Source organism: Aythya fuligula, chromosome 4 (assembly GCF_009819795.1).
Source record: "Aythya fuligula isolate bAytFul2 chromosome 4, bAytFul2.pri, whole genome shotgun sequence".
NCBI classification, from domain to species: Eukaryota; Metazoa; Chordata; class Aves; order Anseriformes; family Anatidae; genus Aythya; species Aythya fuligula.
In genome coordinates, this window is record NC_045562.1 from 34,885,686 (window position 1) to 34,901,940 (window position 16,255).

The 16,255-nt window shown below is 43.0% G+C and overlaps 1 protein-coding gene across 1 annotated transcript in view; it reads left to right on the forward strand.

Moving 5' to 3' along the window:
• Positions 1-3,512: 3,512 nt before the first annotated feature.
• Positions 3,513-16,255, forward strand: part of ZNF827 (zinc finger protein 827) — a 79,888-nt gene continuing 67,145 nt past the window's right edge. The window contains exons 1-3 of the mRNA XM_032186251.1: positions 3,513-3,522; positions 8,197-9,207; positions 13,666-13,838. Of these exons, the coding sequence (XP_032042142.1) occupies positions 3,513-3,522; positions 8,197-9,207; positions 13,666-13,838 (1,194 nt within the window). The remainder of the gene's footprint in view (positions 3,523-8,196; positions 9,208-13,665; positions 13,839-16,255) is intronic.

Sequence of the window (16,255 nt, forward strand, 5' to 3'; positions counted from 1 at the left end):
TACAGCTAGCAACTAAAACCTCTTGCCTAGAACAGAAGAACATCAATCTTGGAGGCAAGGTGTCAAATGTCCATAGAACTAGCAGTAATCTTCTGAAGAGCTTGATGTTTTAGTGGAGATCAGACTTGCTGTCCCTATGATGTCTTATATTGTGGTTAGTCAAGAGCCAGGAGAACCTTTCTCAAGTAGCAATAGCTCACCTGGGGAGAAACCATATATTTCTGTCCTCTTTCATGAAATCTAGCTAGTAACAGAAGGATCCCTTTGGTGGGTAGCAAAACCCATTTGACACACTTATTCTGGGGCACTAGCCTGAAAATAAAAGGTCACTGTCTGTTTCCCATCTATGACAAAATTTTCTCCTTTGAGGGACAGGAAATAAGCCAGTTTCACGTTGTCTGTGATAAGCGTTTTCAATAATCCATCCTGCCTCCCTTCTTCCTTGGAGTCCGTAACACCTGGATCCTGTTTCAGAGAGGGAAGCGTTGTGCGTGCATTTTGACTTGCAGCTGTTGGCTAGCAGTTGGGAAACCTGGATACGTGGTACTTCGGCACTCACGGTTGCTTGTGCATATGGGCAAAGCATCCTGAAGAGTCCCAGATACTGTGAGGTAATTAACTCATCGTTCTCTAATCTTGTTCGTCCCGGAGCCCTTTTTAAAAAAGGAGTGCTGGAGAAATTGCTAGGTGAATGTTCTGGGATTTTCTCGCAAGTGGATTTTTTTAAACTCATTTTAAGTTAGGGATAAAAGCAGAGGATGTATGTCCTGTCTTTAAAGGCTGTGCCTTTCTTTTCCCCTCTTCTCCTTCCCTCCAGTTAGGAAAATCATTATTTTAGAAGATGTGGAGATGAAATACAGAGTCCTACCTAGGGCTTCTTTTCCTGTCTAATTGCGTGAGTATTTTCACACATCTAAAACACAGGGGAGAAGGACAGCACAAGAGAGTTATCGCTTTTTGGCAGTTCCTTCTTGCAGCTGTGCTGCTCTCTGGGTCAGCCTGCAGTAGAGAAATTTGGTTCAAGCACCAGCAACGCTGCTAAACCATTTTGTGATGAGGTCAAGAGTTGAATAATCATCCCGTTGATAAGCGAGCGAGCCAGAAATTCTGTTGAAAGAGGACAGTGACTTATTGTGCTGCTTACCTATTATAGGTCACAGAAATCATGAAGGGAAAATGGGGGACCGAGGGCACTCTAGCACATGACTGTTTATGTAATCGTGACTTCTAAGTTTTATTTGCTGCTGTTGATGTAATAAAAGGAGTTAAGGCAGGCCTTTGTGTCTTTATTAAAATCATGATTTTCTTGCAAGCATCCCTATGGGAAAAATCAACGGTGCTACTGCTCTGGATGTATAGTCTAATCAAATGTAGCTGTAAATGCCTTTTAGAGGCAGGGATGTCAGTGCCCAGTGCCCAGCGTCTCTGAAGTAGTCCTGCAGACTACACACCAACATAGTCTGGTGGGTGTGGGAACACACAAAGTTTGTCGAACCCAAAGAAATTAAGAAAAATACACAAATTGAAGTGCTTAAAAAGGCAGTCTGAATACAAAAATGGTAGTTTGTGGGGAGCTGGACCTAGTGATTTATATGGCATACCACAAAATAGACTCCCCAGATACGACTGCCATTTTTAGGCCTGAGTGTTGCTTTCAGTAGGACCTGGTTGTGAAATTAGCAAGGGTTGCTGTGAAGCTGACAGCCAGACAATGTGTATTAGAAAGTGATAGGATATTAGGGAGTGTTTTCTTGTAATTATTTTTTTTTTCTGTTGCTAAAATGATGTGCTTACACAGTGTATATGGTTTACCTAAGGTATTTACTGTGTTCAGCCTTCAGCTCCTTCATTCTTTTATCTGGTCAGCACTAAATTCTGCCATGACACCTTTGTGACTGCTCATTCTCATTGAATATTCTGTTTACAGTGAGGACTTCAAGTTCCTCTCCTCTTAATTTCATCCTGGAGCTTCTCCAGTATGTCTTTGACTGTCCATATTCCACTAAAACTGTTCTGCCCAGCGTGACTAGCAGCCACTTTCTGGCAAATTTCAAGGCTCCTGTGCCAGAGGTGCTTACCCAGCTTGGCCGGAAGAAGCGAGCATCCTTACGTACTCCACTTCAAAAGGGCTTACATTGGTTGAGTATTGCAGAGCTAAAACAGAGACCTGGTGGACCTGCATTCTCTTCCTGAATGTGCTGCCATCGTGTGATGGGAAACTCATCAAAACTCGTTTGGGTATTTTCCTGGTGGTGACGGTCATGATGGCATCTGGGTTGCAGCACCTGTGAAGTGAGCATATTCTGAAATGGGCTGCCAGAACTGGCCTGGGGCCCAATCCCTAATCCTTGTTGGGGGATCTAAGAAAGGAGAGAGGAGGGAGGAGTATAGGACGTGGTAATCTGATGTGTTCTGGTGCTAATTGAAGCCATCCTAGAGGCTGAATAGGAGCACAACAGTTTACAGTCCATCTCACCTCTTCCTCAGCTGTGACTCCTTTTACAGTCCTCCATGCCCTCTCAGTTCTCAGCTGCTGCTTCTCCTCACTCGCCCCCCTTTTCTTGCTGTTCTTGAGAGAATTCACATGAGGCCAAACTCTGGATCACTCAGGTGTTGTTTCTGCTTTATTTTTTATTTGTCTGCCTATTTACTTGGCTTTAAACTGATTGCTCACCTGAGTCAGTCTGTGGTTCCCCAGAACTCCTTACGGACGGCTTACTGCTTCATTTAAGTTTAATGTGACCTTTTAAATTCTTTAGGCATCTTTGCAGAGCTCCTCAGCTCCCCAGTGCAGACCTATCACTCAATCCTAGCTCTTTGAGTAGGCTTTGGAAGAGTGTTTAGCATAAAATAATATAGAAAATGGTTTATGATAGGTAATGAAGAGGGAGTAAGTTATGCTGCTAAACTGCTGCTTATACTTCTAGGTCAATCGAGCTTTAGTTGGGCTAAACAAAAGCTGCAGGGGCAAGAAAATATCAGAGAGGAAACAAGCGAGTTGGAGCAACAAACAATGAAGATGACTTGGGTGCCACATAGCCAACGAATGCAATTGTAACTTTATTTAGATTGAGGCAAACTTGAATGGTCATACCTGAAATCTTCATATAGATGGAGGTATTTGATGCCAAGAAGTTGCAGTTTCACCCTGGCAGGGTGCTGAGCACCACCCAGCCGCTTGCTCGCTGTCCCCGGGTGGGATGGGGGAGAGAATCTGAAAGGTACAAGAGCCAGAACTCAGGGGTTGAGGAAAAGACATCTTACTAGGTACAGCAAAAGCTGCACATGGAAACAAAAACTCTGGGCAGCCTGGGCCAGCTGTCCTGGCTGCATCCCCTCCCAGCTCCTGGTGTCCCCTCGCCGGCCAGGCAGCACGAGAGGCAGCAAAGTGCTTGGCTGAACAGCTGAAACAGCCGTGGGTTATCACCCCTGTTCGCATCAAAAATCCAAAACACAGCATTGTGTGAGCCTGTACAAAGAAAACTAGCTCAATCCCAATCCCAGCCGAAACCATGACACGAGGTAATAAAAACGAGGTGTCCTAATATTGTGAATCCTGGTCCTGTAGATTCCCAGACGTTTCTTGAAATATAAGTGCTGAAGTTAGGGCAATCTTCCCTAATTTATCTCATCAACAATTTTCCTGTGAGCATTTCTTTGAAGTGATTTGACTTCTACCTTCTTTCATACTTGTTTTAATTCTTGTTCCATAATCTGATAATTACGGTTTCCGTATGTGCGGTATCACTACAGCATATGGGTTTGCAGCGCTAATTCTGGTTTGGAGTTCTGTAATTTACTCATTGCTCTGATGATTAAAGTGAAATTACGTCCCTCTTAACATGCCAATTCAGTCTCTTTGGGGTGGGTTGCCTAATTGTGGCCATTTCTCAGATAATTTGTGGTGGTCCCCATGTTGTACTCGCAGTCATGCTTTTGCTTTCACTGCCCACGTGTGTCGCTCAGTGCCATGCCTTGAAGACCCTTACTTTTTCCTTGTCCTGTGTAGTCTGCATCTGCTCTGCTGCCTTCATATTTCTCCACTCCAGGTCCATACGAACTGGACCTGTGAATCCTCTCACACTTACCAGTTTCACGAATGGCAGGTGTCCATTTCATTAGGTAGAGTTCGAGCTTTAAGCGTTTGTGTTGGGTGGCTCAGTGTTTAAATCAACAAACATGTTTGTCTTTTCCAGTTCGCAGAGATAAGTAGTTTGTGCAGTTAATATTTACATTTTTATTGATATCATGGTCAAATTCTAATCGCCACTCTACGTCAAAAAGCAGATGGTCACAACAGCGAAATAGCGTAGTTTAGGATCGATAAGATTTGTCTGTCAAACCGATCTCTCGAAGGGGAAACAGAACTTCTCCGTATTTGAAAACAAGCAGACGAGTGGGCGAGCGCGAGAAGTTGGCACTTCTTCAAGGAGTGCTTTTGCACACAGCTGTGGCTTTGCCAGAGATTGCTTGATATTGGGCTGCATCAGCGGCCCAGCAGTATTTTGGTGCTTTTTGCTGATGCTGGCAGGATTGTGAAGTATGTTTTTGAGGCTCCCGGTTGAAGCGTGATGGGGTAGTCCCAAAGCATGCAGGAGACCTGTAACTCCACCAGTCCCTGCCAGTGACAAACAGTTTGGGAAGCAGCTCTCCCTCCAGTCATGGAAGTCAGGAGAGAGGAGTGCTGACAGGTTTTGACTCTTGAATCATGTGGAGAAGAGGCAATCTGATGAGCAGTTACTTGGTAGTGTTGGCAGGATTCCCAGCCCGGTCCTGTTCTAAAGGAAGTCAGTAAGAGTTTGCCCCTAACTCCTAAGTTACCTTTTCCAGCTTTGCAATTTCCATGTGGTTTCTTACCCACATTTAGCATTTCTGTCTTAAATAGGAACGAAATGTTTGTAGCTGAACATTTGTAAGTAATTCTGTAATAACAAACTGGTATGTTCATGGTGGAGAAAGAAGAAACCTAAATGTGGTGTTGCAAGTCTGCTCCAACCCTTCAAGGACTCCTCACTGGAGCTCCTTGGTTGCGTTGCAAAAGGAAAAAAACCATGGCATGCAGATCCTCTGCCGCAAACCTGAAAGTCAGCTAAAGTTTCTTGACAGGCGTGGAGGTTGGCTCCCATTTCAGACGAACGTGGTCTGGTGTCCCACGAACCCTCTGAGATCTGGGGAGAGCTTTTATTTGTTTTGAACTCGTATGAAAGTTGATGGGTTGGGCTGGCTGCCCCGGCAGTTCTCAAGCTTGTTCAAACTCACAGGCTCAAAAGTGGATGTGAATTCAAGGCCTGCCCCAAAGGCCTTGAATGGCAACTTGGCTTAGAAATGAAATTGCCAGGCTTCACAGTTATGCTTCTAAGCCAATTCACTAGTGTTTAAAAGGAGGCTTGACTGAGTTCATGATAAGACACTGATGCTGGCTTTTTCAGCATTAACCTTACAGCCTCAAAACACAGTGGGCTTGGTACTGCAGCAACTGAGGGAATTACTGAGAAGAGGAAAATTAGAACTGTGTCAGCAGTTAGAGGTCTGCTTTCTAGGTACTGAAACAAACTGTATGGGGAAAAAAAATATGTGTGGCTTTTGGGATGGAGATGCTGCAGAGGAAACTTTTCCCTTTTTTATACAGACTGCTTGAAGTTTTGAGAGCTGGAGGAGGTACAGGTAGATGAGCAACAGGAGGGGGAGCTCTCCCTGCGTTACCCAAGGGGGAGGGAAGTTCTGGGCTTGGTAGCAAGCCTGTAAGTGAAAAAGAAAAGAGCTTCGTGGCTGCTGCTCCCTGTCAGTGATCGGTTGGTGGCTGCCCTTATGTAGGCAAGACCAACAGGGTGCATGCATGTCTGGAAAAAGAAAGGCGATCCAAGCTGTGTTCGTGTCCTCCCTGCCTTCAGTGCCTTTTTCAAGGTGTTTTGTAGTTGTGCTGCTGCCTAAGAAAGCTGCATCTCGGCCCTGCCCTGATGTAGTTGCTCTCATAGTTGCAGGGCATCTTTACAAGCAGTTTGCCAGTGTCCTGTTCTTCAAGCACTGTGAGTATTTCGTGAGGTGTCAGCCGTAGAGAAGAGGGATAGATAGCGAAAAAGTATGTGCAACATTACTTCTATGGTTAGTGCAACAACAGGTACAGGTGAGAAGGAAGAGCTCATTTCCAGTGCAAGTAGAATGAACAGGATCTGTAAGAACGGTGGCTTTTTACTGTTCTTTAAAGGACTGGTTGCAAATAGGAAATGTTACCAACATTAAGTAATAGAGGTACACGTCCAGGAACAGAGAAATTTGGAGGTTTTGTAAGTTGGAAGTTTCTCTAAAACAGAAACCCACTTCTTCTGGTAGCCATATACAATTAAGTATCTCTCAAGCTGTAGCTTTTTGTTGACTGAGTGAACAAAAACCGTGGATGAGCGGACAGGTCTCATCTGGCTGCACCTAGCTGTGACGACACGCCTCAAGTTACTTTGCAGCATTCACAGGATGAAATGGGAATACCTGCAGTTCTCCTGCAACCTGCAGGAGTGCTGCCTCGACTGCTTAGCACGTCTGCTGTATTTCAGGGTAGGTGGTGTTGGCCTGCTATTGTTAACACTGCTGCATCTGTGATCCTACCTTGGATAGTATCAGAATAATTTTAGATAAGTGCTTTGGGTTTGGTTGGCTTTTATTTGCTTTGAATAGGAAAGATGCTAACCCGCTTCTGTGTAAAATAGTAATCTGAGGAAATAGGTGGTTTTAGTGTGGGGTCTTAAAATATTGGTGAAAAAAAATTCAAGGGGTTTTGAGTAAAAGGAACTTACTCTGACGCCCTATTCCTCGTATTGTATGCAACATTCAGAGTGCGTGTTGGTATCTCTACACTTATGCAAGTGCCTAGGTTTTTCCTTCTTAAATTTACTGGATCAAAGCAGTAACATAAATCTGAAATTTTACTCATCAACTTCTCTCCAAGCTTTGCAATTTGCCGGAATTAAATATGGAATCTGGGAATAATACCTGATCGTAGGTACAGTACGTATCATGCAGGCTCATTGCCAGGATGTCAGTGGAGGGTTCTATTAAATCCTTTTGTTTTGCTGTGCTATGATTACAAAGATTCTTTTGTAGCTAGGGACACTGAGTCTGAAAGAAGAAATGTGAGAGGTATCTGGCAAGAGACGATAACATGAATTTAATCCTAGCATTGCTGTTCTTGACTATGTTCTGACTGGCCAACAAAATCCGCAAAAAAAAAAAAAAAAAAAAAAAAAAAAAAAAGAAGTCTTGGTCATGTCTATTATTTGAATACTATCAGGAAGAAGAGCAATCTGGGGTCACAGCACTGTAAACACTGCCAGTGAGATCTGAGGAGAGATGAGATGAGTTGCAGTTACCCAAAAGAGAAATTGTAACTAACTGCGTGGAGACCAACACATTTTTTTTTCTTTATAATTTCAGCTAAACGAACTTCGGTTTAGGGTAGTCTTTAAAACTTTAATGAGGAGTGGTGAGTGAATGGAAAGCAAGTAGTGCCTATGTAAGAAGAAAAAATAAAACCCAAAGATTAGTTTGGTGTGTATGACATTCCTCTCCTAGGTAGGTGGAGAGATGAGACCCTTAGTTTGCATTCATGCATTACTCGTTTCAGCTGTTCAGAAATGAACTGTGCATTATTGGTACAAATTGTCTTATATTTTAGATAGGGGTCACTGCAAGATTGGGCTGAGATTTAAAGTCACTGGAAAAAACTCCTTTGAGTAGCTATACACCTGATCTGCTTTTGAAGGCATGCATGCCTGTTCTCTGTACTGAGACTCAAGTATCCAATAACTTCTAGGCCTGTTAAGTCCCTGCTTTGTACACAGAGTTCATAATACTTTGTAGGACGTGCAGACTGTACTGATAATAAAATAATTATCAGTAAATATGAGTGGTGCCCTGGCGGTATTTAGTACATGTGGTATACTTGTATCGTTGCAGTTTTAACTGTTTTAGTAATGTTGACTGAAAGATGATAGGCTTCCTTAATTCGGTCTTCAAAGAAACCCTTGTTCATTGCCAAAAAACTTTTTCCTGGTCACTCAGTCCAGGCTGAGGCCAAGTCCATTCACTTCAGGGGGTTGTTAGGTGGCCATCCAGAAGGGTCATGCAGAGGCCAGACGTACTGCATGTTAAGAAGTTACTTTGCACAGATTTGGGAGTAATACTGTTTTTCTTGGTTCCACGCAGATGGTACCAGACAGGAAGAGGTGGAAGGTGAGCTCAGTGAAGAGGAACGCTGGTTTGGAAATTCTTCAGAGACTCCTTCAGAAGCATCCTATGGAGAAGTCCAGGAGAACTTTAAGTTGTCTCTGGAGGACAGAATCCAGGAGCAGTCCACTTCCCCAGATACTTCTTTGGGAAGTGCAACTCCTAGCAGCAACACAGCGGAGTTAGGGACCGTTGAAAATGAGGCACTAAGAGACACGATACAGAGCAAAGAGCACCTCTCTCCCGATGTGTCATCTCTGTGTGAGGAAGAACCTCCAGGTCCAAATAAGCCACTGAGCAGTAACCTGAGGCGGCTGTTGGAGGCTGGCTCCCTCAAGCTGGATGCTGCCGTGACCGTCAATGGCAGAGTTGAGTCCCCTGTAAATCTTGGCTCAAATCTCTCCTTCTCTCCACCTGCTCATCACGCCCAGCAGCTAAGTGTTCTTGCCAGAAAGCTAGCTGAGAAGCAGGAACAAAGTGACCAGTACAATGCAGGTAGTCACTTCATATGGAATCAAGGGAAGTGGTTGCCAAACTCCTCCACCACCTGTGGTTTGTCCCCCGATTCAGCTATCCTGAAGCTGAAGGCTGCAGCCAATGCTGTTCTGCAGGACAAATCTCTTTCAAGGACTGAAGATACTATAAGATTTGAATCCTTTTCCTCACCCTTTAGTTCTCAGTCAGCCAGCTCCACGTTAGCAGCTTTATCAAAGAAAGTGAGTGAAAGAAGCATGACTCCTGGGCAGGAGCACCCGCCTCCAGCTAGTTCTTTCCTTTCTCTGGCTTCCATGACCTCTTCAGCTGCCCTACTCAAGGAGGTTGCTGCGAGGGCTGCAGGCACCCTGTTGGCAGAGAAGAAGAAATCACTGGTTGCTGAGGATCCCCTGCAGCTTTCAGAGATGAAGCAAGAGAAAGCAACTCCACCACAGTCTTTGGAATTATTGTTACTGCCAGTCCCTAAGGGAAGAGCATCCAAACCCACTAGTACAGGTATGGATACAGTTGGAGCAACTGAGTAGAGTGCGTGTGTTTTGCTGTGCACTTATATAACATCTCCTCAATGGGTCTGGAGTTGTTTTGATTCCACCTATTATGAGAATAAGAACTAGGTACTCTGGGGAAACAGTAGAAGAGCTTTTTAAAATACCAGTTGAGGACCACACTGTCACTAATGTTTCCATTTTTGAAAGATTTAAGTGTACAGTTCAGGAATTTTTTTTTTTTTTTTTGTATTTCATACAATGGCATGTCCCCCCCTCACCAAGTTCAAAATAAGTCCACAAAAATATTTAATGGAGAAGATCAAAGAATCCCTGTTAGGGAGCTCACGGTATCAGTGAGCATATACAAAACTAGTGCTTTTGAAATACTGGACAAGGGAGAATTCTCCCTCCTGCTGTCTCTATCACAAATGGACTTTTGTATAATCACTTACTACCCTGTCCTAATTTACCAGAGTATATTATTATGTTGCCACTTTTCATTAAATTTTTTTGCAGCAGCATGAACAAATCTCACATGTTTGGTCTTTTACAATCCTTTGTCATTTAAAAAAAAAAAAAAGTGAACTGCATTTCTCCAATTTAGCTCAACAAGAACCATTTTACACTACAGCCGTCCCTCCACCAGTTCCAGCTGTTGGCATTCAAGGAATCAGGCTTATAGGGAATAAGAAGAAATAGTCTTGGTAACAAAAGTGTTGAAGAACCAGTGGGCCAGGCATGAAAACTGAAATGCTCCATCTTCAAAATAATGAAAAACAACATTCTTTCATCTCTTTTATAAAAGGTTCACGTCACTGATTCATATTTCTGGTAGAAAATCCAGGCTTCAAGCGTTGGTAGCCGCGTTGTCCCCGCAGGGGCGTCCTGCGGGGTGCTGTGAGCTACACGTGTTCTGCAAGCGGTGCGCCCGCGCGTTTTGCCAAGGCAGCTGAGGTGGCAAGCTAGGCTTGGCACGGGCCTGACCTGAGCTTCCCATCGGTTTAGATTAAGGCCTTTCCAGAGTAATAGAAGCTAAACCCAAAAAAGACCCTTTTGTGTTGGACTGGGAGCACCCACACTGGCTACACCAGTGCGGCTGTGGGCATTAATTTAATTAACTTTCTGATGAAGATTGGCCTTCACACAGGAAGGGCAGCAATGGATAGGAAGGGGGTAAGGTTGAAATTTATTTGCACTTGGTTTGTTTCTTGCTGGAGGAAAAGCTCTTCACATCAGAAGTTTTTACGAGGGAAAAATAAATGGTTGGAGTAAAATCAAGGTTCTGTGTTTGACTAACAGACTGTGGGATTTGTCCGTGCAGCTTATTCTGGGGGAATGCTGTGGGGTGTGCGTGTGTGCTGGTAGTACCAGCGCTCTGCAAACTCGCTCTGATGCAGCAAATTCCTAGCAACTCTTCTCTTTGCTGAGGGCCCAAGCGGTCTGTGCTGCTGAAGGATAACAATAGGGGCCGACTGCCTCAGGTCCTTGGTAACCAAGGCACAACTATTCATTTTTTGTAATATATGGGGCTAGCATCCCAAGGGGAAGGGTGTTTCCTTTCAGTTTATATGCACTGGGCCAATGCCAGTTGGCATCCGAGCAAACTTTATAGTGTCATGTTCATAACAGAAGTTCTTCTAAGTCAGTTCTCTGATACGCAATTAAGTTTTTCCTTTTAAATAATTAACCAACTGAAAACAAAAAGCAAGCGGTTGGTTTGCGTGTGTGGATGTTGGTTGTGGGAAGCCCAGCTCCTTGGTTCCTTTGGCTGTGGAGGAACGCAGCCTGCAAAAAAGTCACTAAGCAATGACCTTTGATTGGAGATTTGATTTCTGTAGCGCTGAGCTGTGTAGCAGAGCATCTGTATTTGCCATGAAAATAAACATCACAAGCTCCCAGTTCCTTTTACACCTACATTATGGCACTAGAAGCAAAGAAAAGATTTTTCTTTAACTAGTAAAGTTTAATAACATTGTATCTGTTATTGTGTGTCTGATTGCTTCTGGGGACACAGGGGTTTCGGCTTGTTCCCGGAGAGTTAGACATCTTTTCCCAGTAGGCACAGACTGAGAGGTGTTTTGTTCCCCTCTCATACCTGGAACACTGAAGGCATTGTTGGGTTTTCTTTGTTGCTATGAATCTGTTTTACTTACCCACCAGCAACATCTAGCTTTGGTTATAAGATCAATACACTGCGAGATTAATTAGATGTTGACAAGCAAGGAGCAGCAAAGGTGGAGGCTCGTATGCACGCTGCTCCTTTGCCCACCTTGTTGAGCATTTGGGTCAGAGTTATGCAGGCAGCACGCTGGAGCTGTGGCTTATCACAACATCGTCACCTCTAATACCACAAGTCGGGCTGGGTGGACTTCAGCCTGGCTTGCACAGGTTCTGCTGAAGTGGCACAGAGAAGGCTAACTTTTAATGACATTATTAGTTTTGCCAACTTCATTAAATGCTCGTGGGTTTGGGGTCAAACTTAAAGGAAGTCTGTAATCTCTGCTAAAATTCTGATGGTATTTCTGAAAGACTGTGGGTGGAAGCCCACCTTTTTTTTTTTATACTGACCAAATACTTGCTTGGTAATAACTTTTTGCCTGCAATGCTTGCAATTCTGTTCCCAACATTTTTGGGGAAAACACTGGCTGATTCTGTCCTCAGTATAATCACTTCTTCCGATTAATTGACAGCATGTGGCATAAAATACAGGTCAATATAAAGGAAGGAGAGCTGAACCCCCCTTTTTTTCTTACATTAAGATTTGTGTAGCGTAGTAATGTACTAATGTGGTTGAGCTTTGGAGGGGGTTGATGTAAATCCCGCGTACCATTAATTGGCATTGTTACTGATGAAGTCCCAGGCATTCGGTCCAGTTCTTTGCGTATTTTGCAAAGTGCTAAATTGCTATTGATTGGTCTTGTTTGCAGATTTATTTTTAATGATGTGGAAAATGGGTAATAGAAAGGTTGTTACACGTTTCTTTTGTGGATCATTTGTGATAACCAGAGGCTGGGGAAAAGATATAATAGAAGGAAAAGAAACGGTAGGTAAAAAGTGCTACCAATATATTTTTCTGTGGATTGTCTTTCTGCTGCCTTTTGTGTAAGTAAAGATAATAAAAAAGTGAAACACAAGTAACTATAGCATTGAATTTGGCTTCCTGCATAGAAAGTCAGAGGGGAACAATTTGATAATGCGGTGAGTGTGATAGAAAATTTCACAAGTAGACATTCTGAACCTGCAGAAGTGCCTGCTTTGGCAGCCTGTCCTTTTCTGTGCTTACATAATGAGTAAGTGATCAGTGGAATTGCAGTGTCTGTGCTTCCTACCTAATAGCAAGAATTATTTTTTTTAGGATAGGATAAATCTTTCTGGTGGTTTTTATCACTTAGTTCCTCATGGAGGGAATTTGGTATTTGCTCTATTCTTATCAGTACGAAATAACTGATAATAATGAGATGAAATATTTTGAGAGGAGTTCCAAATAGCAGGGTAGGCATCGCTGAGCTCTGGATATTTGAAAACAGTCTGTCTTTTATATTGAGGAAAAAGGGCTTCCAATTCTGCAATAATGCTAGACCTTTACAATAAGCAGAGGAAATTGTGGTGAGAGAATGAATGGATGGATGGTTGTGTATAGTCAGCAGCAAGGAATTTCTCTTTCCATCAACCTTGAGATGGTTCCACGCTCAGTAGTGTAACCATATTTGCTTGACAAATGCCACCAAATCCTTTTCTTATCGTAGGTGAATTGGGCAGTAAAGCAGAGTGAAAACATTTGGGAAGGCAGTAGATCTAATGCCCTGGTAAGTAGAGGAGTAGAAGGAAGCCCATGACTCTAGGACCCCTGATGGCTGAAGTTGCGGCAGCATCTGCTCGAGCCGTAGCTAAACAAGTTCAGCAGCAGGGGTTATGAAATCATTCACTTCTGGAGTTAAATATATCTGATATGCAATACCGGCATGCTTGGCAGTTAAGCTGTGAATTCTCCTGTTTTCTATCCTCCATATCCACCTGGCGATCGATCAGATATGGGAATGGATCATTTTGGAACACAGTTGAGCATATTTTCCATACGCTACTAACACTGGCATTTGATAGGAAATGAGGCTGCAAAGTGATGATTATGAGAGACATCCATCTTAGTTCAGTTAAATTATAAGGAGCATTAGGACCAGGTGAGACAGAGTAGCATCCCCTACTGATTAGCCAAAGGATGTTTGAGGCATTAACCTTTATAAATTATGGTGACCTTTCTTAGAGGGAGAATAACTAGATTAACGGGAAAAGAGACATGCACGGGGAGGAACTGAAATTTCTGGTACATATTGTTGTTTAACTGATGTGTCTCTTTGCAGATGAAATACTAGCATTGAAAAATGGTATCTTGAGTATGTTTACAAGGGGAAAGTGTTCGACAAGTGGCTGTAAAGGATCCTCTCTTTTTGTTCCCCCTTCTGCTAAGCCTCAGAAGAAGAAGGAGGAAAACCTTTCCAGTGTCCGATCTGTGGTTTGGTTATCAAGAGGAAGAGTTACTGGAAACGGCACATGGTGATTCATACAGGTTTGAAAAGTCATCAGTGTCCACTCTGTCCATTTCGCTGTGCCCGCAAGGACAATCTCAAATCACACATGAAGGTAAGGGAAGTGTTTACTAACATTCAAAACACTTGAGGTGTCAATCAAAAAATGATAGCACAACAAACCTATTTCAGTGGCATCTGCAAGAAGAAAATTTCACTGTTTGTACTACTAATTATGTGTTTATTTAAGTAAAGGCACCATAAAGAGGTAAAGAAATAAAATATTTTCCTTGCCTTGCCATTTTATGTCATGTGGAAGCCGCCCTGGGTTACATGCACAAGGTGCAGCACAAGCTGTCTGTGATGGTTTGAGTTTGGGACCTGGAACCACCGGAGGCAGGGGTGGTAGCTGAGATGCGACACCATGCAAACATAGCAGTGCTGCTTTCTGGCTGCGAGCTGGGATCTGCCTGGCGTTGCATTGCACTAAGAGAGCACACCAGCTTGGCCTGCTGCTCTGCGGTTTGAACTTTTTTCATGCTGTGATTTTTAACTGCAGGTGCTTCAGAAGTGAAGTATCTAAAGCAGAGTGAAAAACAGGTTATTCTGTAATGTTTTGGTTTTGAATGTTTCTACTAAGTTCAAAAAATGTTTTTAACTCAGCCTATGCTTTAGATTCAAACTGAGAGTGACCATTTGAAGGAAGCAACATTCATGTTGGTATGGAGAAATACAAAAATGTAAAGAAACTGAAGTTTCTTTAGCTGAATTTAGCCAAAGTACTGCATGGCTGCAAGATAGGAAGTGTCTGGTTTTGTATAATGTAGGGCATGCTTGGTGAAGTAAAAATTGGTACCTGACCCATTAATCCATGGGTGAAGACGCTGAAGGGTAAAGAGTTACCTTGGTTAATGTACTCAGGCTGTGATAATAACAGTGAACCGTAATAATGGTTAATATTTTTTTTATTGGGGCAAATGCGTGTAAGAGTACCAGAGTGGTGTTGAGGGGCACAGGAAAGTTGGTTCAGCTTTTATATAAGCTATTGCAACATCTGAGATCACTAAACAGGAGTCTCACTTTGTTTAGACTTGAGTGACTATTCACTTAAGTGTAAATTCAGATGATTCCATTGATCACAACAGCAGATCTTGTTGAATTTCAGGTCCTTGCTAGGTCTGAAAACATTCCCCCAAAGTCAGAGGCTCACCCCTTACCTCTCCTAGTGCGAATCAGTGCACTGTTCCCAGACATCCTTAGTGTATTGTGCTGGTCCTTGTCAAGTACAAATAGGTTTGGTATTTGCAACTACTTCTTTCAGGACTTGGTGTTTGATGTTGACTGGAGGGCTCAGATGACCCTCCGAAGTAGAAGACGTGAAGGAAGAGGAACTAAGCATAATAGGAAAGGTTTTTTATTTTCAGTTGTTGACAACCTGCACAGAGGCATGAACCGCCTAAAAGCTTGCTATTCCTTGGTGGAAACCTGTTGTTGTGCCCTGCTTTGTGACAGACATCCCTATTATTCCCTGCAGAAATTCTTGATCTCTGCTTTTTGTGCCTTTTTGGAATTATTTTTTTACAGGTTGAAGGCCTATTCCTTCCTTTTTCACATGGTAATTTCCATAGGAGCTCATAAATAGGATGTTGGAGAAAATGAGGCACTTTTTCACTGTCTCTGAGTGCTGTCACGGTGCTATCTGAAGCCCTTGTGTGCTCCTAACATAAACCCCTTCGTTAACTAAGTCCATGTTGTCTTAAGATTGTTTTATAAAACTAGTTGCCCAGTATTTGGTCTTTTATTTTTATTATAGTCTTCCGGATAGGTGCATAAAATCACAAGTGTGAGAATCAGCAAGATAATGTTTTCCCTTAATTTCAGTGGCTTTCATATAATTGTCTTAGTTGAGTAGGCCATTCATAGAAACACTGCCTATGAAGGCAGAGCAGAGCTGCCTGTAGCTCTCTTCTCTTCCTCCCCATGAGCTGACTGTAGCGGCTGGTCAAGACTGCAAAATTATGGTACTAGGCTGGTGTTTGTTCCTATAAGTCAATTTTTACTCTAGGATGCTATCACAAGCTAAGCTGGCTTTCTTTATGCTGCTCTTCAATTTTCAGGTTTTATGGTCCATTGATCAGGATGGCAGGCAAAACCTGTTGAGGTGTTTTGTCCAGCTGTGGTCTTCAAAATCTGATAGCATTGTCCATGTTTCCTCCAAGGCAGCATAGCTCTGGGCTGGAGTACCTCCTCTTTTTTTCTGGGTTCTTGTGGGCGTTTTCCATTGAAGCTGTTAGTTTAGAGTTTTGATTTCCATTAGTGGTTTGTGTGAGTGTCAACTTGGGGCTTCCTTATTGTGTGTATCTTTAGGGTAGTGATTAACTATCTAAATAATAAGTTATTTTATGGTAAACTCGAACTGATTGGCCAAGAATACATTGCCAATATTTTTGGTGTCTTGTCCCCTGCTAGAGAATATCTTAATAGAGAGAGCTGGAGCGATTCCAGCCCTGACCGTATTCAGATCTACATGTG